This window comes from Larus michahellis, chromosome 3, assembly GCF_964199755.1.
Source record: "Larus michahellis chromosome 3, bLarMic1.1, whole genome shotgun sequence".
Lineage (NCBI taxonomy): Eukaryota > Metazoa > Chordata > Aves > Charadriiformes > Laridae > Larus > Larus michahellis.
In genome coordinates this window covers 102430608-102454044 of record NC_133898.1, presented here as the reverse complement: position 1 = coordinate 102454044, position 23437 = coordinate 102430608, and the positions used below count along the sequence as shown (strand labels likewise).

General features: G+C 37.0%; 1 protein-coding gene across 31 annotated transcripts in view; it reads left to right on the top strand.

The window, feature by feature from the left end:
* The window catches only part of PHF3 (PHD finger protein 3), a 52900-nt gene extending 29493 nt beyond the window's left edge, over window positions 1–23407 (top strand). For 29 of the 31 annotated variants that reach the window (XM_074581476.1, XM_074581483.1, XM_074581482.1 and 26 more), the window contains 12 exons: window positions 4305–4632; window positions 5703–5880; window positions 8343–8493; window positions 8618–8774; window positions 9831–9947; window positions 12837–12968; window positions 13411–13543; window positions 14037–14232; window positions 15963–16110; window positions 17601–17690; window positions 18921–19116; window positions 20335–23407. In XM_074581476.1, the coding sequence (XP_074437577.1) occupies window positions 4305–4632; window positions 5703–5880; window positions 8343–8493; window positions 8618–8774; window positions 9831–9947; window positions 12837–12968; window positions 13411–13543; window positions 14037–14232; window positions 15963–16110; window positions 17601–17690; window positions 18921–19116; window positions 20335–22517 (4009 nt within the window). In that variant the 3' untranslated portion in view covers window positions 22518–23407. Of the gene's footprint in view, window positions 1–647; window positions 4209–4304; window positions 4633–5702; window positions 5881–8342; window positions 8494–8617; window positions 8775–9830; window positions 9948–12836; window positions 12969–13410; window positions 13544–14036; window positions 14233–15962; window positions 16111–17600; window positions 17691–18920; window positions 19117–20334 lie in introns of those variants that run through there. The other 2 variants (XM_074581502.1, XM_074581503.1) reach the window with 2 other exon arrangements.
* Window positions 23408–23437: the final 30 nt, after the last annotated feature.

Sequence of the window (23437 nt, the reverse complement as noted above, 5' to 3'; positions counted from 1 at the left end):
TTAATTAATTTTAAAATCCTGATTACTGGCCCACACTAACTATTCTGACAGCTTTACAACAAACAATTGTTTTATGAATAAGATGGTTTATGCCCATTTTACTTGTAAAATCCTATTTCACAGTAATGGATTTCTTTGGAAACTTGCCTGTGTTACATAAGTTAAATGCATGTAAATTAATTTTAAAACATGGCATGTATATTTTGAAAATAAATTGTCCAAGCCTGAGTTTTTCATCTAACAGATGAATTGAATTTACTAAAAATAACACACCAAAGAAAATCTCCCAAACCTAAGAGAGGCTGTGGAAGGCTTGCATTAATTATTGTCTCTCTCTTTATGTATCATCTATTACTTTCTGATTTTAAGGTGCATCTTTTCATGCCAATGCACGGACTACCAAGAGGATTCTTTAAAATGAATGAAACAATAACATACTCTCTGCAAAGGTCCAAAGAGCTATAGTACTGTCTGCTATCACCTGTCAGCTCTTTTTAGATTTTTCTTGAACAAAATTTTGTTTTTATATTCAAGTCCAGTGAAAGCAATTCTGTTGTTGAATGTGGCATGATGTAATATTTTAAAATAAATTTTTCTTTCTCTTTCAGCTTTACATCCATGAGTAACCCAGCCTTACAACATGGTTAAAACTCCTGCACTTCAAACTTGAAGCAATCTACAGTGAGAAACTTTGGTGTTGTAATAGTCCAAGATATCAGAACCTCTTCAGTCACAACTCTGACAGCTGTGCAAGAGGACATCCTTGATCCTTCAAGCCAGGCTTCAGTTTCCCTTGACTCCTCTTTTTAGTCTTTGAGCGTTGCCCATTACCCCATTGTAATTGCTGTTACAAATCATAATTGTGTTTTGTGTGCAAATGGGCAAAACAAAGATGTAAAAGTGGCCTTGTGGTAAAAAGGATTATTTATGCTACTGGTATCAAAATCAGTATGTTCTCTCCCAGCCTCAGAAGTCACGGTCTTGCAGTTGACTAGTGTGAAAATACTAGTAGAAATAGTGAATCTTTTAGGCAGGCAGCACCAGTATTTTTATTACCATTTTGTATAATTAGGTTTAAGCAAGACAATTGTAAACACTACATCCTGTTTTATAGTACAGGCTTCGTGGACATTTCCAGATTGTCTTTGTAGTCTTAGTTTTTGAATTCTGAAGTTTTATTGTGTGTGTTTAAATATCGTGTAATTGAAACCTTATTGTGAAGACTGGAATGAAGCCACATGGGTATTCCATCTTCAGTAGTTTGCTTAAGATGGCTTAAATGACATCTGTCCATCTTGGTGTACGTTCTTAGGGAAGAATGGTCTGTTTCTGAGCCAAATTCAGTATAAGTTTTTTACTTTTTTTTTTTTAAATAGACCTGAAAATAAAGATGTAAGAATGGATGACTATCTGGTGCTTTACTCATCATACACTGTCCTTATTGCCCACTTACTATGTGTGAGCTAAGCTGAAAAATTCCATGTGCTGTCAATTTAAAGTTGAAGATGTGCAGCATCTTGTGTATTTTAGTCTCCGGAGTTAATCTCTGCGTTTTTGCAAATTTAGTCTTGTGTTCTATATAATCAAAATTTTGTTTTGGTTGCTAAAGGTTGCAGTCTGCCTTGCTCATTTAACAAATTAGTCTCCAATGCCTGAATTTCCAAAGAGGGGGGAAAAAAAAACCCTATATTTTTAATAAAAATTCAAGTAGTAGTTGTGGCTTCAAGACTATTCTTGGTTTCCTCTATTTTTAACTAAAAGGCATTCATTCATTAGTACACTAAAATATCCTTTAAGCAAGAAGCACTTGACTGTATGCTCTGATCTTATTTCAGCTCTGTAGAACGTCTTATGTTTGGAATTTTTGTAACCAGTTTTGGGATTCCCAAAGCTTTACTAATATTTTCTTGCCATGGTGAGAGATGTAACCTATGTAAAGTATCCTCTTGTGGATCCTTGAAGTTGTGAAATAGGCACTCGCACTGTATTTTCTGCATCACGTTTGGCTGTAGGCTCTCAGAAAGGAGTAATCAACTTTCGGTTAAAGTCCTATCGCTTCTGTCTTGTTTGCCTCTTGTGTTTGAGTGTTACGGTATTACTCTGTTAAGACCATCAGAAGCAGTTGTCCCCCAATGTTACCTTTCTTGTGTCTTCCCTTTGCTGGAACGTGGATCTGAAAAGATTGAGGTACTGACAAAATGTGAAGGAACTTCTGCCTTCCTAATTGGAACTACTGAATAGATGGGCAGATACTGTTTGCTAGTCATGACTAATACCAAAAATGTACTTGCAGCTCAGAAAAAAGAAAATTAAAGAAGAGAAAATTGTTTTCTTCACAAACTAGATTAAGAAGTGGTTTCATCAAATCTAGCAAACAGCATCATAGGCTAGTGAAGCTGGAAATGACCTTTTTCTCAAACTGTTGGAGTTTTAAAGCTTCTCACTCTCATTTTGCATCAAAATGGTATTTACTTCAGCAGAATTTAATCCTGATTTATTTTGGGTAAGCAAGGACAGAACATAAAGGCACAATATTTTCTTTCTTTTATGTTTCTAACATTTTCTGCTACACAAATATTTCATCTCTTGAGATACTTGTAGCTTCTTGAATATAGTACCTGCATCAGGCGCTCTGGACTGTTCATCTAGTTGTGGTGAATGAGAGTTCCTCTTAAGTGTGTTCTGTAATATTTATATGGTTTTGTGAAGTAGGTAAGTCATCAGATCCTAGCCTTAATAGGAACATACATATTTTAGGAATAATCTTCCTTAGAATTATCTTATGAAAAAGATTTATAGGATATTAAAGAAACAGGGTTTGCAGGACAATGTATTTAGCTTGTTAAATACATTGCTGAAACAACCAGCATTTGATTGCGTTTCTTTGTAAATCAGGTCTGTCTTCTGTGAAATTTAAAAACTAATAATTTGGTAATTTTTTCAGTATTAACAAACCACTAGCACTTTTCATAATACACTTTCAGTCTTTCTGGATGTTCTTCATCCAGACAAAATATATCACAGTTGATATATTTAATATATTTTATGTAAGTATAAATCAAAAAAGTTATAAAAGGGAAAGAGAACATAAGTGGATAATGCAAGAGATCTTCCTATGTCATTCGAAAGAAGATCTTTCATAACAATGCTAGATTAATTCTTATAAGAAAGGATTGTAAAAAATAATAACTAGCAATTAAGTCTCCTGAAATAGGTTAATTGAGGTGCTTAACTTGTCTAACTTTGAAATTCCCCATCCTTCCAAAATAGTTCCACTGGAAATTGTACCTTTCAGTGCAATTAGGTGGTACTGATACCTAATGCAGTTTTCAAAATGCTTCTGTAAAACAGTCAGAAATTACGGTTTTATTTTAGATCGAGTGATCTTTACAACACTTTGAAAATCTGTACGTAAAGTTACTTTTACTGTCAAAATAGTTAAACAATTTAAGTGATTGTAAGATGAAAAGTGTCCCTTAAATGATACTCATTTTAGTGTTTGAAACATCCTTTAAGTAACTGCTGGCTCTGAATAAAATAGCTGAGCAACACAAGAGCGGCATGTGCCTAATTTAAGACAAGGCAGTCAGTCACTGCAGGCTAGCCAGATGGAGCTGGAAGCCAAACTCCTGGTCCCATATTCACCAGTAAAGAGTCCGTAGGGTTGGAACTAGATGATCTTTAAGGTCCTGTCCAGCCTAAACCATTCTATGATTCTATAACTTTCTGAAGTAATGAAGTAATAACTGTCTAAGGAATGTGATATAAAATACCAACTCGTTTGGAATATCTTGATGTTTCTGTGCTGGTCGTATTTGTCAAAGCGCTCAGATGTCTCTTACTTCTATGGAAGGTTGTAGTTGATACGTTTCTGCTGTAAGGGTGATGGTCATATTTGAAGGAAAGCAAAGATGATATGCTCTTGCAGGAAAATTTTCAAACAAAAGTTTACTGGTTTTGCGAGTTGTGGATTTTTTTTTTTTCCTAATCAAATTTTTATAAACAGTAGTCTGACAAGATCCTGTTGGTAGGATTTGGGGGCAGGTTACAGGAACACGTAATGAGGTTATGGTATTCTCTTGGACTATTGCAAAAGGCAAAAAGGCAAAAAAACCTGTTTCTCAGGAAGATCATACCATGTCGTAAGGCTGGAGGTGGATGTAAAGCTGCAAAGAAAATCACTTCCCAGGCAAGAAGGTATTGTTGAGGTGCACAAATCAAAACAACTATCGGTACATTCTGCTTAAGTTGCTGTATATTCTTTCATCATCTGTACACTGACTTACGTCTTATTTTGTTTTCAGATTTATGGTAGGCTGTGGTAGATGTGATGATTGGTTTCATGGTGATTGTGTTGGACTGAGTCTTTCTCAAGCGCAGCAGATGGGGGAAGAAGACAAAGAATATGTGTGTGTGAAGTGCTGTGCTGAAGAAGACAAAAAAATGGAGTGTTTTGATCAAAACGTACCGGATACTCAAGTGAAACTTGAAATCCATAGAGAAGAAAAAGCAATTGAGTGTGAAAAACCGGGGATGTCGAAGCAAACACCTACTTGTAATATAAATGTAACAACTGAAAAAACAAAGCAAACTGAGGACGCTGGGAAGCACAAAGTCAAAATCTTCAGACGGGTGAGTCTTATTTAACTTCTGATAATTATTGGGGGTAGAAGGAGTTTTCTCTTAACGCCCTGCCATTTAAAATACCATGTTTCAAACATTTATATGAATCTAATTTAAAACTCCTGTGTTATTATTTTCAGAGTTGCTTCATTTTTTAACTGGCTTGACTCCTTTGAGATGATAACTTCTCTCATATTGAGCAGGGTCATGTGCATGTCATAGGTGTGTGTGTAAATACACCTGTGCATATAGCTGTATATAGAAATGGTGGAGAACTTTGTGCATTTTTCTTTCAGATTTCTAAACACTTTTACAGGACATCTGTCAATTTGCTGTATGATATATGCAGATCTTTTAAATATCTGTAGAACAATATGAAAACAGTATTCCAGTTTTGAGTGTTTTAACTACAGATTGTACGTAGAAGAAAATGCCTGACATTTTAGTTAGGGCCTTTCTGCTTTCTGTGTGTCTCATTTTACTAACCAAATGATAATTTGCAAGAGCAGTGAGATGTTTTTATTACAATACTTTAGAATATTTTAGTATGCAGCATCATGTTCATCATAACTCAATGACCAGTAATCCTTTTTGTCTTATTTCTGAATAGCAGTGTTGTAATTGTGACATGTAAGCTATGGTGTTTAATTTTGGTTTAAATGTACTTTCTAATCATAAGTGACTTCCCATGGATGCATGGCTAAAACTGGTTAAGGGATGTTCATTGGTATCCCGGACCTTTTAAAACAGCTGAAAACATAGTGAGTTTCAATATAGAGCTTAACTGCAAATTGCCTGTGATGTGTCTTTGGCCAATATTTCAAAGAGATTGTTAAGGAATACTTGTCAGTAATTTGGGATATTGTTTAGTAATTTTTTAGAAATATACGATGGTGCATACATCCAGAGGATTCATTATACAGTATACTTAAAAAAAAAAATGGGAAAAATATGTGGCAATTACGTAGTGGTTCATTGTGCATTCAGTAGCATGCTAATGTGTAAATGTGCGTGGTAATTACATAGTGGTTCTTTGTAGCATTCAGTAGTGTGCTAACATGTGTAAATATTTATTTCAGGAATCTGGTGATGGGAAGAACTTGTCTGAGTCCAGAGACTCGGATACTAAAAAAGGGCAACATGTTCCTGCTCGAAAAGGATCACAAACTGCTCAAATTCCTCGGCGGTCCCCTGACGATAAAAGTGAAAAAATAAATAAAGAATCCCTTAATGTGGTTGAAAGGTCCACGAAATCAGGTAGCGAGGTTTGGTGAAGTACTCTACACTATAATTCACGTATACGTATGGTGAAGGATGATGACTTTCTTTATAGTATCAGTTTTTCAAAGCACATATTGTAGTGCAAGTGATGGTGATCTGGAGAGCTGTTTGTTCCCATGATGTTTATGATCTTTATTTCTCATTTCTCTTTAAATTCAATTTCGCAGGTAAAATGTTTCCTGTGTAGATGTGCAGATAATTCCTGTTTGAATACTAGGGTGTGCTCCCGTAATCAAGAATGGGTGAAAAAGTACACAAAGACATCTCTGTATTAAACTTTATTTCACATTGCAGAAAACTTTGAAATACTCTTCCATAAAATACTACGAAAAACTTAATGTACATAAGTCTTTTAATTGCTATATAAACTATCCTTTGACTTACTGATGTCTTTTCCACAAATTGACAAATAATTCTATCAGCTCATTTCAAAGGGGAATATTATATTGCACACTGAGCTATCAGATTTTCATCTAAATTTTATTTGAAAGGATGAAGGGACATATTTCCCCTCCCAGAAACCTCTGTCCCCTCCCCAGCTTCCTTCCAGAAAGCATTATTTTTCTAAGATCATGGTAATAGGAAATTAATTTGTGACTGAAATCTCAGCAGCAAAGGTAATGAGATTTTGTGTGAGAACTGTGTCTTTATCTCCTAAACTCGAGCTTGGAATTCTTGTCTAAAAAAATATGTTCTTCTGGTCTTTTGCTAATGCTCATACATTGTAGAAACTGTTTTTAGTGGAAGAAAACAATAGAAAATGTCAGGGTTCAGTGTAAATCTCAATAAGTATTTTATACTGAATGGTATCTTGTAGACTTCAAATACCTTGTTGTTCAACTTCGAAATTCTAAGTCACAAAATAATTGACATCCTTTCCAACTGCAAATTGCATGGAGCAAAATGAGTCTCTGGCATCCATGAAATAATTTAATTGTTCTAAAATGTACTGATCGAACAAGAAGATGACAAGAAGATTTTTACAGTGACGATTTCAGAATAGAAGTTAATATAAAAATCATTTTTAAACAGAGGGGAAGCTTGGCAGTCTCATTTAGAACAATTAACATAAAATTATTAAGCAGCACATTTGTCTTAATCTCTTAACTGCTTTGAATTATGCTCATAGTTTCATTGTTTATTGTTAATGTTGCCCATCACTTCCCTGTTAGGGAACTGTGTTTTCAGATGGTTGAAACTTTGTCATTTAAATATGTGGGGGTTTTCCATTTCCCCTGGCCCCCTCAGGCTACATCTTTTGAAAGGTTTTAGTCCAGTTCTTCATCCTCCTTTGGAGGAGGAGATAAGCAAAAAAAAAAAACGTATTGAGCAAATAAAAGCATTATTAGAGCTGCTTTACTTAAGAAGCCTAGCACATGGATACTTTAGATCACAGTGCGGAATGGCTAACCGCTGTCTCGGGTCTGTTCCACCTTGCTGGTGAGAAAAGGGCAATCAGTAATTTTGATAGGGATATTAGTTGCATTAATAAGAGAGGTGATGATCCAGTCACGCTGTCTGCCCAACGCAAAAGAAAATCTGTCTATTTATAGCTGCTTGAAAATGCAGTTAGTTTGCTTCTGGTATTAATGCATTTTAAGTTGCACTCAGTAGGTGAAAGTAATAATAAAAGAAATACTGCTTTTTACCATCAGACACAAAGTTGGATCTCTATCAGTCTTCAGCTTGTTTCTTTTTTTAGAGTAGAAAGGGAATAAATTAATATTTCCCATTGCTTTCATAAATACAAGGCTACTGCTCTAAATTAGTGACATGTTCACGAGCTGAGACAAAAGAGCTTTCAGTTGACACTCTGAAAACTAAAGTTTGAAGGAATTTGGGGTTTTTTGCTTTAATGATTTTAATTTGATTAGAAATTGCCACTATTTGTATCATTTATGACACAAACCTTATAATGGCCTTATTTAAGAGTGTCTGTTACCTGAATCAGGAGCTGAGATGATTATAATTGAAATAACTTTGATGGCTAACACATACAGAAATGCTAAGTTTAATGAAAAGTGCTATCTTAGAGTTTAATATGCTTATAATAAGTGCTTCCCAGTATATTATTTCTCAGTTTACTCATTGAAAAAATAATTTGTGCTTTTACAAAAATTCAGAGTCAAAAATCCTACTTAAGATCAAGCTAGTGAGCATTGGTCATCTTGGTTCAGTGTAGAAGAAAATACCTTAAGTCAAAGAGCAAAAGTCCTGTCTGTTTCTGCTAAAGAGTTTTTTTTTCTGGATTAATCTATGTAATATGAAGTCCAAACCAAATAAGAAAACAAAAAATAAACAACGTTGTGAGTCCATTCCTTCTCCTTGAAGGTCAATTCTTAGCAGTTTAAAAATAAAAATTCATGATATCTGGCAACAGTAAAAGCTCATAGCAGTGGCTTGAGAAGTTTACAATTTTTAACTCTGTGTTTTGACAGGTGTTCATGAGAAACAAGAAATTAAGAAAAAGAAAAATGAGAAAGGATCCATTAGTGCAACACACCTGCCAGCCGTGCCAGCTTCCAAACCTTCTGCTGATCAGATAAGACAAAGTGTCAAGCAGTCTCTTAAGGAAATCCTGATGAAAAGGTAAAGAAATATTATTAAATGAAACTATTAATTTGTGTTTGTAATTATTTTCTTTCAGAAGGTGGAGGAAAAATATATTAATTATTTGGAAGCATTTGGTAATTTCCCTTGTGTTCTCTCACAGATTGACAGACTCCAGTTTAAAGATTCCTGAGGAGAGAGCAGCAAAAGTTGCCACAAGGATTGAAAGAGAGCTGTTTTCTTTTTTTCGGGACACTGACTCAAAGTATAAGAACAAATACAGAAGTTTAATGTTCAATCTAAAAGATCCTAAAAACAAAGTATGTATTATTTGTCTGTTGTGCTTTACAGAAATGCTTTATTGGCCATAGATTAAAGGAAAAATCTTCTATGTAGATACATTACTAATCCTTTCACAGTTTATCCTGTTTGTTTTTTTTTTTTCTTCTGTAGGTTCGCTCATCTCTTTGATGTTGTTTGTCCTCCTGTGCACTCAGTGTTCTCTGTGTTCTTTTACGCTTCTTTCCCCATCATTAATTCTTCAACTTCTTGCTCCCAGTGTACTTTTTATAGTGGGGTTTCAAAGTGTAGTGAATATAGCTTGCTTAGTTTAAGTGTTTGTCTTTACCCCTGTTTGGGTGTCTCTGTCCCCCAACACATAACTCTTTCTTGCTTCCTGCACTTATTGTTGTTTCTGTCCAGGAGCTTGTCCCACTGTGCTTTTTCACACCCAGATTTCTCAAGCTTGGTCTTCCTCTCTTTTCTGCTTTCTATGAGCCCATCATTCAACATCACACTCACCTCCTCAACTTCTGTCTTCTGTGCTTTTATCAGTTACTCTGATGAAGCTGCTTTGTCTGTAATATTATTACAGCTAGCCAACTGTACGTCATATGAACAAGTTAAATTCTGTCACTGGCTTCTCTTTGTTAATCCTGCTAAATTACGTGGGGCTTTTTTTACCCTAGGAATTCGGTTCAGTTGGTCAAGAAGCATAGATGGATGTCCTTTTTAATATTGGCTTCTTTCTGCTGTATAATACCAGAGATTTGCACCTGTACAAAAAAAAAAAAAAGTCCAAGTTACTGCTGCAGTGGGCATAAACTCACTTTCTCCTTTGGAACAACAGTTAATTATACATCTGATCAGTAAGAGCATATGTTGATATGTTCTGTTATGTAGAGTAAATAGAGTTCTGAAATTAAGCTTTTTATGTTATAAAATCTAGTACGACTTCCTACAATGGGAGATAACTACAAAACCACACGATCCATATAGTTGTTTGGAGTATGTTGTATGTTGCTTCTCTACTTCATTTCCTGCTGCGAGCTGGTTTTGCATTGCTATCAATACTTAACTTTCCTTCTTTCTTCTAGATATTATTTAAGAAAGTCCTGAAAGGAGAGGTTACTCCAGACCATCTAATAAAAATGAGCCCAGAAGAACTGGCTTCCAAAGAACTGGCTGCTTGGAGGCAGAGAGAAAACAGACACGTGAGATTTGTCAACTTACGCTGTTTGATTGACTGCCTATGCGTATTTAACTTCTGTTTTCAGGTTAACGTATGTAGAAAGAATAGAATGCATGTTGCACAAAGCAACGCTGACTAATCAGGAGGATCTCTTAAGAATGTATTTGGTATTAAAAACCCAAAGACAGAACTGGAAGAAGTGTAGTAAATTCCTGAAAGAGGGAAGCCGTGCGTTTTCCTTTGCTGTGCAACTTTGTTGCTGCTTCCTCATTCTTTCTTCTGTCTCAAGAGCTGAAGGCTTCTTTGTCCGTATTTCCAACAAGATTTTAAAGCTCTGGCTGGAGCTTTATAGACAACAGTTTCTTAGAAAGGGAGAGAGATCTCTTAGGACAAACCAAACTCAGCTGGTGTTTTTTATAACTTACATACTCATGGAGCATGACAATTCACCCACCCAGAAGTAAACCTGAAGCTGAAAACTTGATCTGCCAGGCTGAAAGGCAGTCTAAAGGGGGGAAAAAACCACCCACCCCTAAACCCCAACAAAGCATAGGAAGTTTATTAGGTTAGTTAGAGCATTACTTCTCTTGAAACAGAAAGTCATGCTATATTTATAGCTGTGTTGCCAATTTAGGTGCAGAAGCAGGAATATAAGGAGCTGTATTATATTTATAGAAGATGCCTTTTGCTTAGCTATTACCATGTTGATTGGGCAGTTAGTCCTATGAAAGTTAACTGCAGCTGCTTAGAAATGTCCAGTTTACAGCATCAAGTGTTTTGCTTTACATCCTCTGGGTTTATGTTGGCAGAATTTATATGCATGCCACTTCACAGAACTGAAAGGCACAAAATTGGGGTTGTGTCAACATGTGCATTTTGTGTTTGGGTTTTATGATACTAGGAATTGTGTGTTATATCAGACTATATCAGATGATTTCTGATAAAAACTTAATGAGCAGGTAGTGTAACATGGAATAGATGGAAATTCATCCTCTTGAATGCTGTGTTCTCAGAATGAAAAAGTGTTCAGTGATAAGTGACTCAGTTAACTGCGATTTGCATTGCAACATTAATTGTTCCTGAGGTTTTTTCCTTTTCTTTGCATATTGCGACTAGACCTGTTTACAAAACATAACAACTTTTTGCTAGTTCCTATGTAAAAACACTTGTTGAATTATTCTATTATCTCGAAGTCGTTTTGGGGGCCTAGAAAGGCATGGGAAGTTTGTTTATTCTGTAGATACCTAAAGCCCAGCTTTTGTAGTACATCTTCATTACTTTTATTTTTATAAACATCAATAAAATACAGAAAACATACCATACAAAAACAATATTCCACTGCTGTGAGGAACAGCCTCGAAGCAAAAGTGCTTGCAGCCCAGAAGTGCTTGCTGGTGCTTGCAGCCCAGAAGGCCTGTCACATCCTGGGCTGCATCAAAATAACCGTGGCCAGCAGATCCAGAGCGGTGATTGTCCCCCTCTACTCTGCTCTCGTGAGACTCCACCTGGAGTACTGCGTCCAGCTTTGGAACCCTCAGCACAAGAAGGACATGGACCTGTTGGAACGGGTCCAGTGGAGGGTCACGAAGGTGATCCAAGGGCTGGAGCACCTCTACTATGAAAACAGGCTGAGAGAATTGGGGTTGTTCAGCCTGGAGAAGAGAAGGCTCTGAGGAGACCTTATAGTCCAGTACCCGAAGGGGGGCTCTACAAGAAAGCTGGGGAGGGGCTGTTTGCAAGGGTATGTAGTGATAGGATGAGGGGCAGTGGTTTTAAACTAGAGCAGGGTAGGTTTAGATTAGACATTAGGAAGAAGTTCTTTACAATGAGGGTGGTGAGACACTGGAACAGGTTGCCCAGAGAGGTGGTGGAGGCCCCATCCCTGGAGACATTCAAGGCCAGGCTTGATGAGGCTCTGAGCAACCTGATCTAGTTGCAGATGTCCCTGCTTACTGCAGGGGGGTTGGACTAGATGACCTTTGAGAGTCCCTTCCAACCCAACACATTCCATGATTCTATGAAAAGTGTATGCTGCTCAAAAAATTACTGAAGGGTCCTAAATATTTCAGAGAAATACTTCAGAATTTCTAGAAGTTGAAATGGATTACAACATATAAAATAAATAGCAATGTATCATTTGTCTGTATTTTTGATTTTCCTGTGTAAGCAAGACTTAGAGACTGCTACTTGCTAATTTTTTTTTTTTTTAAGTTTCCCCAGTGTGTTCAAAAGTAACTGTAGGCATTTGGCAGACCGATAAAGCAATCGTGGAATCCTTGTTTCCTTATGAAACCAGGCTTAAAATATTGGGGACAGCCAACACAAACTGTTTCTGGTTTAAGAAGGAGAAATTTGCTTTAAGAAGTAATTTTAGAAATAATGGTTGATGTTTTATTTTTTGCAAGAGAGGAAAGCAGTGGGGCTGGTCAGAATTAGCATATCCATTACTTTAAGAATACATTTAAATGTTTTTTTAAGGTGGAGCATTAGGTTTATGTACTAAAAACCCAGCTCTTGAAAAATGATAGAAATCTATATTTATGTCCTACGTTGTCCGGAGTATTATGGGAAAAGAGTTGATGCATTTTTTTTTCTTCAGCTTTTGGAAAGTCAGAATTACCTATCTTTAAATTTAGTGTTGAAGGTCTGCTTTAGAACTTGTTTAAATCCATGCCCTAGAAGTACTTGCTGCACTGTAGGTGAAGTGAGACCAGCTGCTTATGCATTTGCTTTAAGAAACTATTTGACTCTTGCAAAATAAGAATATATTCTTGGTTTGGTTTTTTTTGTGGTCGTCCCCCCGCCCCGCCCGAGGATTTCCTAATTGCAGTCCTATTTTCTGTTGTTACATTTGTGGATATCCAATTGTTATTGCATGGAAGTAAATGAACATAACTTCCTGTTTTTACAGACAATTGAAATGATCGAGAAAGAACAGAGGGAAGTTGAGAGAAGACCTATCACAAAAATTACTCACAAAGGAGAAATAGAAATTGAAAGTGAAACACCAATGAAAGAGCAAGAGGAAGTCATGGAAATTCAGGTAGAAAAGAAAATGTGGCAACACAGTGTATTTAGTTCCTAGGTAATAGGGTTGTAAAGTGGTTTGTTTATGATTTTGTTGTTTCAATCTGTAATTATATGTTTTTTAATTTTTTTTTTAAATTTTTTTTAATCTTTACTGACTTTCACTTCTGGGCCTGGTGTCTTTGTTCTTTCCACGTTGTGTCCGTGACTGTATGATAAATTCTCCTAATAGTAGAAAATACTTTAAATCTCACCTAAAAGATATTTAGGAATACTAATTCATTCTTTTAATGTGTTTGTAGATTTTGTGGTAGCCTTTTAGGCTATATAGCTGAAGGGAGAGTTTTATTTCTGAAGGGAAGAAAATACCATAAAATATTCAAGCAATATGAATAGCAATATTAGGAATATTAACAGAAAAAAACCCAACTAACTGAAATGTGTTTGAGTTTTCTTAGGAACCTAATATGAAGTTGTTTGAGAAGTCAGAGGAAGCTGAAAAAGATAAAGAAGTAAATGAATCTGCATCTCCAGACACCACAAGTCAACATAAAAATCATCTCTTTGATCTTAACTGCAAAATCTGCATAGGTAATTTTGAAAAGCATCTCAAAATAAATACATCATGCTTGCGAAATGCTTTTCAGTCATAAATCTCAGTATACCTCAAGGATGTAAATAAATGGGAAAAAAGCTGACAAAGATGTGGAAGCAGTGTTATAACTTACAAAAGAGACAATATTAAAATTACAGGCTATTGGCATAAATTTGTCTTCTGTTAAAAAAAAAAAAAAAGACTGATGAGAAGGACATGCCTTTCATGGGTGTAAATGCTATTGTTGATTCCTCATTTCTTTATCCTATCCCACTACAGCGGCAATATTTATGTATACATTGTATATATTTATACAATAGTATAAATTTATATATTGTATAAATATGTATAAAATGTATTATTTCTTTATCCTATCCCACTTCAATGGCAATATGTAGTATTTTTGGTGCGTCTTCCATGTCTTCAGAGGAAATCCTCTTTTTGTTTCTTTAATTAAAAATAAAAGCCATTGCATTTCATTCTCTGTAGGCCGAATGGCACCACCTACTGATGATCTTTCTGCGAAAAAAGTGAAAGTGTCCGTTGGAGTTGCACGGAAGCAGTCAGACAACGAAGCAGAGAGCATCGCAGACGCGCTTTCTTCAACATCAAGTATTTTAGCTTCAGAATTACTGGAAGATGATAAGCAAGACTCATCAAAATCGTCATTCACACCTCTCCCAAAGTAATATAAACTGTAGAAACAGGATTTTTAAATGGAAGACATTATTAGTCTTGTTAAGCTATTATGACTAAAGCTAATGTTTTTTAAATGTCATTTTATTAATCCGTTTGTGTAGTTGAAGTTGTACACCTCTTCTTAGGAATGGGGTTCTGTGCCAGAGTAAGTGATGCTATGCTGCTATGTAAAGAATACTACATATATTGTTATGATTACAAACTTCTAATTAGCCCATACTCGTTTTGGGAAAAGTAAACTTCTTTACGTTTTCTGGTGCAGCAAGGTCTAAAAAGGCATGTGAGTTCATATTAAAAAAGTTAGAATATAGATTTCATATTGTATTTTGCTATTGAGGAACGTGGTATGGACAGTGCTGCATTTGAATGAGTGCGTGTTTATATACGTGTATATAAAGTTAGGGAATTTGAGATCACCCTAAACAGAGCATTTACACTGGTAAATCAGGTTAGTTTCAAGTCTCAAAGCAACACTTTTCTGGAAATGACAGTCTAAGAGCAGCTTGTCTGATGCTTTGCGTATTTGCTGTCAGCTCTCCGTTTTCTTCCACGTTCTGCTACCCACTAAAGAAGGAGTTGCAGTTTAGGAGGCTGTTTTTTTCTGGTTTGAGGGAGGAGTTTATACAAAAACATCGACTGCTGGTTGTTTAGAGTTGACCAGAGTTTGTGCTGAAATTCTGCCTTTATCAGGACAGTGGGATCCTTTACTGAGGACAGTGGACTTTGAATCTTCAGCAAGCTATTCAAGACACAAAGCCGTCATTTCTAGTGTGGACAGTTAGGTTACTAATTAATATTAATATATATATATATATATATACACTGTGTTACTAACACAGTAGGTTACTGTGTTAGTATAACAGCACAACACCTGGTGCTACTGGGCAGCTGGCTTAAAACTGCTAGCAGCATGCCTAGAATATTTTGATAGCCACATGTTGGGAAATGGCGGTTGGACTAGATGATCTCCAGAGGTCCCTTCCAACTCTATGATTCTATGAAATGTTGAACTGTGGCTGTAACCTTTCCCATGAGGAAAACCCTCAGGTTGAGAAACACTCTCCTGTGAAATTATTTAAGCCTTTCCACTTATTCTTTGCAGCTGCTTTGTTGACAAAACTGAGGCTTTTTTTTTTTTTGAAGGGGGGAAAAATGCTGTTTCGTACAGGTGGTGATATTGGAATGGGGAGGAGGTGCCCACAGCAGCTGTGGAAGTGATGGATGGGTGAGAAGAGTTGAGGACCAGCTTGTGGGGCAAAGGAAGGGAAGGGGGACGCAGGTGGTGGGTGGAGAGTGTTGCAACAAAAGGTAGGAGCTCTGGGAAAGCGGGGTGAAGACAGGCCTGCAGGCAGTATGTTGTCTTCTCCCCCCCTCCCTGTGGCAGGGGAAGATCTTACTGGGTCTGCAGCACCTATGCGTGTTCGTGTGTCTTCAGCAGCATTTAACAGCTCTTGAACTAAAGAAGTTATCCATTCTCAAAAGATACAGTGATGTGCTGCTTATCTGGTGGTCCTTCACATCACGTAGATCTACTCCATTGGAAGATGAGAAACGTGGTTGTCTGTCTCTTTCCATTGACCCTTAAGTATGCTTAACTGAAAAAGAAAATTCTTAATGACACATAATGTCTCTTACAAAGATAGATTATGATTTACATGATCTTGCATAATATATCATGTTCTAAACAAAGTGGGTTTTTTGTTTGTTGTTTTTTAGGTCAGAAACCCCTGGTACTGTGGAATGTGAAAGCCTGTTTCTGGCACGCCTGAATTTCATCTGGAAGGGCTTTATCAACATGCCTTCAGTGGCAAAGTTTGTCATTAAGGCTTATCCAGTTTCTGGCTCTTTTGAGTATTTAACGGAGGTATTTATATTTACTGCAAAGAATGAAAAATTCATTTATTAACTTTAGTGACTCGTTTACCTTGTAGGCTAATAATAGTATAATGATGAAAGGCAGTGGAGCATGATCGCTGTACTGAGTAAAGTACTTGTGGGAGGACGTGGGTTATGGTGTGTATTTGTAAGTAGGTATTTTTCAGTTTCATGTCCTACGTGGACCCGTGGTTCATCAGGATTTAAGTTCTTTGATATATTTTACAATGTTTTGCTTTCATCTCACTGAAAGCTGTTTCTTAAGGATGAGCAGCAGCATTTCCAGAGCTGGTTTTATGTTGAACTGTTTTTTGTTTATTATGGAGCTTCTTCTGTAGTATAAAGCAGCAGGGAAAGGTAGGACAAAATTTGCTACTGAAATAACCACCTCTGCAGCATCCATTTGCTGAGTTAGAGGTGAGAAAACTGTAGCTCAGTTTTGAATTCAAAGCGTTAAGCAAGTCAATACCAATTTTTGGAAGAGAAGTTTCTGCTGGTAGTTTCCGCTGACAATGCGAGAAGTCTTCTCACCTTCTACAACAGAAACCTGCTTAACAGGGGTGATTTTTTTGCCAATCTGATGGCAGTTCTGGTCATAACCTTCCATTACAAGAATAAAATAGTCCCTGCAGGGAAAAAAAAGTTTATGTAGTGTTCTCTTCAGTGTCTGAGAGGCTGAAAAAGGTAGGCTGAAAAGGGTGCAACTGCTTATAATAGTTGTCTTTGTGTCATAAAATAAAGATTGGAGAGCTCAGAAGGCTCAATGTTGCTTCTTGCCAGTGACACAGGATGCATCAGCTTTCTAATTTAAAGGACTCAGGTCTTCTAGTAATGTGATTATCTTTACTTCGCTGTAAATCTTCAGTCAAGTGCAGGGCATGCAGTACCCCTTAATACTCAAGGATTGTTTTACGAATATGATGTGCTTTTCAAAACCCTTCTGCTTTATTTCAAAAAACTGGGTGTTTCTTACGTGTTCCTAAATGATCCTGAAAGTCTGGTTTTTTTCACTCGTGAGTAGGGAATTCAATAATATCCAAGAACAAATTTATGTCTATATATACATGTGTGTGTAGGTTATGTTTTTCCCTCACAATTAAGATTCTGAAAGTTTATTATGTTCCTTCATAGGCTCTTACAGCACTTTGATCTTACAGATACCTCAAGTGTTTCCAGAGCACAGTAGTTATGTTTGCAGTTAATGTTACTGAAATAAATAATTTTGGGGAAGGTATAGATGAGCAGTATTGAATGATAAATAATCTAATACAGATTTGCACTGAAAATCCTAATTTAAATAACCAAAATTTAAATATAAATTAATTTGCTTCTACTGTTGTAACTTCTATTGATACTTTAAAATTAAAATTTAAGAACTACAAGAATTAAATATGTTTTGAATATATGAAATAGATACTCTGTATGAAGGATTTGCCACTGTATGAAGGATTTGCACACATCTGTTGTCCTTTCTCGTAGGATTTACCTGATAGCATTCAAGTAGGTGGCAGGATATCTCCTCACACTGTCTGGGAGTATGTAGAAAAAATCAAAGCTTCAGGGACCAAGGTAAGAACTTTACCCATGGAAGGCTTGCTGTTTAACATACAACCTATTCGCCCTAAAGATCTCTTTATTTTTCCTGGAATGTTTGTGACATACATGACACTGTAAGGATAGATTAGATAACTGACAGTTATGTTGAATGGGATGGATGGCAGCTGATGGCGTTTATTTTCTTACCTTAGTCTGTCATTTTTTTGTTTGAGAATACTTGTGTTCCTTTGAGACAGTAACTCATCATGAATGTTTGGACACCACCAATGTCTCAAGTGTTACTCTTTAGTTTCGGTACCGTTCCAGTATTCAAAACCATCTCAGTGGTCCGCTGCTGGACTTGTCCCACTGTGTGCAGGTTGTCCTCGTGCTGGGAAGCCCAAAACTAGACAGTGTTCTCCAGATGCTTTCTCGCAAGTGCTGGATAGACGGGAATAGTCATTTCCTGCTGGCTTCTCCAGTTCTGACACCCAACATGCAGTTGGCCTTCTTGGCATGGATGCGTCGCTGGTTCACATTCAGCTTGTCCACCAGGACCCCTGTGTCCTTTTATGCCAGGCTGCTTTCCAGCGAGTCCGTCCCCGGCCTGTCCTGGTGCAAGGGGTTGCTCCCTGAGACGGAGTGAGATTTTTGCATTTGCCTTTGCTGACTTTCATGAAGGTCAGCCCGTTTTTTCGGCCTGCTGAGGTTCCTCTGAATGGCAGCCCACGCTCTTTAGCATGCTGACTGCTGCCCCTAATGAGGTGTCATCTCAGTTTTGCAGGGGGTCTCCTGTCCCATCTTCCAGGCCATTAAGCAAGCCATTAAACAGCATCGACTCCTGTGCTGGGCTTTGCTCATAATTCTGGGATCAGAATACTGGTCTTCCTGTAGTATTAATGGATTTCTCAGACACAATAGGCTACAAAATAAAGCTTTCTAGTAATGTTAAGGGTGGGGAATAATTACTTAGAAGCTGGCATGCTTCCCGAAAACTTGTCATTTAGCTGGCTGATAAAATGTTGGTTTTTTTGTCATGCACTGTAATTCTTTTTTTTTAATACTAAATGCTTTTTAGTTGTTTGCTCCAGTTTTCCTTAATTATTTTTGGCTCTGTTATTGCTCCTTCTGTCTCTGTTTTTCTCTGCGTTCTTTTTCTCCTCCTCTAAACTCTGCTTTTAAATAAAGAGCAGTCACTAAAACAGGTAAAACTTCATGGAAAAATGTATCTGACTGTCTTTTTCTCTCTCTTATTGTACACAGGAGATCTGTGTAGTTCGCTTTACCCCTGTAACTGAAGAGGATCAGATATCCTATGCATTGTTGTTTGCCTATTTCAGCAGTAGAAAACGCTATGGTGTCGCGGCCAATAACATGAAGCAAGTGAAAGATTTGTACCTCATCCCTTTAGGTTCCTCAGATAAAGTCCCACATCATCTTGTGCCTTTTGATGGGCCTGGTAAGTACAGCTTGGGATACAGAACTTCATTATCATAAGGCTACTTAAAGAAGTTTACAACAGAAATATAAGAGAAAGTTGAATTTAAAAATGCCAGCTATTCTGTTCAAACATGTCATGAGTTTTCCATAGCATTATATTAGTTTCCTTGATAAGACATTAATTTCCCATTGTAAGATTATTCTGATACTTTAAAATATCGTTGTTGAAAATATCACGGTGTGTAACTTTGTTTCATGTTTACTGCATTCTTCCTCTATCTCAGGTGGCTTTGTAGGTTACAATCTCAGTAAATTCACTGATGCAAGCGAACTATGATAGTGGTCACACTGAATTCCAAATTGATACTGTAACTTTAAAATAGTATTTTTCTTTATTTGAAAGATACCAATTCCTTTTTTCTCAAGTGTTCCAACTCCCTTAAAAAAAAAAAAAAAAAAAAAGAGACATGGAAAGTTGAAAAACAGGTGGGCAAGGGAGAAAAGATCCTGAAATGGCTCTCAGTTGTTCTGCTTACACCCGAGTTATTTTGTATCCATTTATTTTGGTGATAAAAATTTGTGGGTGATTTCTTCTTTTGAGATAGGCAGGGCCGAAATGAAGAGAGGATAAGCTACAATTTGTAATTTTTTTTTATTGCAAGAACCTAAATTATACTGAACAAAATACAGAGTGAAGAGATAGCTATTAGTATACCTTGCAACGCAGTGCCTTCCTGGAAGGAGGGGAGCACGTTGGAAAGTGACTCTTAGTAAATCTTTGAAGAAGTATGTCTAACACAAATTGATTAGGAGACTTTGTGGTTGCAAATGTGCTATTTGCTTTTCTTTTCTTTTTTTCTTTTTCCTCTTGTGCTTTCCTACCACTGTTGGCAGACGGTAGCTGTGTTAGACTAATACAACGTTTAACTTCTGTGCTTTTTCTGTGTGACTAGATATCCCATATAACTGCCTTGTATTCTGTATTTGGAAGTTATAGTGGGCCATAGAGTACGTAAAGCAGTTTTAATTTGCAATATTTGAAGTCATAATTTTTATGTTGGAAATATTATTTTTTTTATTAACTATTGTTTGTTATGTTTAATGATGGAAATTTCAATTGTTATAAAAAGAATACTTTCTGTAATACATTGTAAGAGTGTGGGGGTTATTTTTGTTAAAATGCTTGCCTTAACCAAAACATATGGAGATGATAAATTGCTGTTATGATTTTGTACAGGGATTGAAATACATCGACCAAATTTATTACTGGGATTGATAATCCGCCAGAAAATGAAGAGGCAGATTACTGCTGTTACAAGTGTTACTAGTAGTTTTGTGGATGAAGCTTCTGAAAGTACGTTGAGTAACTTGCCACCAGAGAAGAAAAGCAAGCCAAACAAACCTGAAGTCTCACATCATGAGCTGGCACTAGAAGAAGAGGAGGAAAATGATTTTTTTAATTCCTTCACAACTGTGCTACACAAGCAGAGAAATAAACCTCAGCAATCTAATATAGAAGATGTTCCAGCAGTTATTGAACCATTGGTAGAAAGTAGCAAACATGAACCACCGAAGCCTCTCAGATTTCTTCCTGGAGTCCTGGTTGGATGGGAAAATCAGCCTTCTACTCTGGAGCTAGCAAATAAACCATTGCCCGTGGATGATATTCTCCAAAGCCTGTTGGGTACAACAGGGCAGGTGTATGAACATGGCAAGTCGGAAGCGAGTCCCAGTGAAGACATACCGTTATTAAATGAACAAGCAACCCTAAAAGAAGAAAACATGGATGTTGCTGAGGTAACTGCTGAAGTTAGCGAAGCAAAGGCTGGTTTGGATGATCTGCAGGAATCTGCTAATGCTACTGTAACTGGAGATGCAGCAGCTGCAGGGACCTCAAGTTCTGCAAGAAGTGCTGGATCTTTGATAGGGCTGAGTCTGAAGGGAAAACCTCCAGATGTCTCCACGGAAGCATTTTTAGCAAATTTATCTGCTCAGTCACAGAATAAAGAAAGTGAAGAAAGTAAAGAAAATGACCCGAAGCGGCAGTTACCCGACAAGGACAGTGTTGCACAGGAAGTTAGAAGGACCACAAATTCCAGCTTTTCTTCTTCCTCATCAAATGCAGGGAAAAAACCCAATGAGAACAACGTTAATGTAGGCTCTGCTGAAGGTACCACTACTAATACCTCTAAATCACCACCATTTATTAATCTTAAGAGAGACCCACGACAGGCAGCTGGGCGAAGCCAGCAGACTAATGCTTCGGAAAACAAGGAAGGAGACGTCAGCAGAAGTGAAGACCGACAGAACGCTTCAGGAAATGATCAAATGGAACAAGAGAATAAACAGTCTTCTGGAGAAGGCGGCTTGAACCCGTATCAAAGTGATGCACAAGCCAATGAGACGCAGTATGGTTCAACTGCAGCCAAAGCAGATAACGCAGGTGCATCACAAGCGGAGGATACCAGACACTCGCAGGAAGATGCACTGATGCAAAACATTGAAACAGTGAACTCATTTAGAAGAGGACCAGCAGCAACTTCATCTCATTTTGAAACTGAAAACTCTTCTCGTTCTGAATTCATTTCCAAAGGCCCAAGCCCTATTACAAGTGGCAGCTTCTCATCTGTTAGACCTCCACAGCAGAATTTTCAGCATCCTAAATCTAATCCTCCTGGATTTCAGTTTCAAGCTCCTGGGCCTCATAACTTCCCTCCACAAAACAACCCTATGTTTGGATTTCCTCCTCATTTACCACCTCCACTTCTTCCTCCTCCCGGCTTTGGCTTTCCTCAAAATCCAATGATGCCGTGGCCACCAGTAGCTCATTTATCAGGTCAGCCACCACACTATGCCGGACCCATTGCCCAAGGGCTGCCAGTGGCTCACAAACAATCAAGATTTTTGGGGCCAGAAAATTTTTTTCAGAGTAAAGACAGTAGGAGACCAGAAAGACGCCACAGCGATCCTTGGGGCAGACAAGAACAGCATTTGGAGAGAGGGTTCAGTAGAGGAAAAAATGATCAACATAGACAAAGATTTTACAGTGAGTCCCATCACCAAAAGAAAGACAGACATGAAAAAGAGTGGAACAATGAAAAATACTGGGAGCAAGATTCTGAAAGAAACAGGCGCAGAGACAGAAACCAGGAAAAAGAGAGAGAGAGGAAGAGTAGAGAGGAAGGACAGAGAGACAAAGAAAGATTGCGATCTCCACACAGTGATAGGGCTGCTGATGGAAAAAGTCCCAGAGAGACTAGAAATCCAGAAAAAAAGACGGAGAAGCCTAAAAGCGAAGAACAGGCTCATGAAAAAGATAAGGAGAGGGAGAAAAGCAAAGAGAAGCATAGAGAACGAGAAAGTGAAAAGAACAGAGAGAGACATAGGGACCACAGTGACAGAACTAAAAGCAAAAGGTAAAAAGATGCAGGCAGTCTTTTAAAATCCTATTTAAATAAACTGTTAGAGTAATGTCGTAAAACTTTGTATAAAAAAAAAAAAAGAGCCTGCTAGGATTGTGCCATCTTTTTTTATTCAGTGTTGGTGTTTTGCAGAAACAAGTCTGTGTTTTGGTACCGCTTGACGTACCAATGCTCATCCTTTTTTTCATTATACCAACTATCGCTAGAAGTAGGAGTTTAATATTTTTAAAAAAATTTTACATTGCTGTATATTCAAAATTTTAAAGATTTCTTTTATTAATATGCAATAAAGGCTTAGAAATTTTCTTAGCTGATGAAGTTGGCTTTAGTCAAGTCTGCAATATAGTTGCTGCCTTTGGTAATTTGTGCTCTCTTCTGTTTTAAGATGCTCTGATAATTTTCAAGGTGAATTTCATACAATAACCTTCTTTTTAAATTGCACTGTTTTTAAAGACTGTAGCAAAGCCTCAGAATCCACACACATTACAACAAAATATAATACTGCTCCGTGGTGTGAAGAGTTTTGTTTGTTTTTTTTTTTTTTTAAATTATTCAGTAGTACAATAAAATAATTCAAGTGTATTTCATTAGTTTTTCAAGTATTTCCTAAGCATCTGAAGCAGTCTGTGACCAGAAATTGGGAGGCTGAGCTGCTCGAATGTTATTGCTTTAAACTGCACTTGTTTTAATAAGAAAGCATTTTTAACCTAAATTCTTGAAAATTATGATTTGTAGTAGTAAATTCATTTCTCCCACCGTTTTCCATGCTTCAAAAACTTGAATACCTAAGCTTGTACATTACTTTGTGTTTTGCTATCCTTTTTACTGTAAAATGTAAATATTTTAAGGGATATTTTGATTCTAAAATGATAAAACTTTCTCACATACTGTGTGTGTTTGATTTCATAGGTGTGAAAC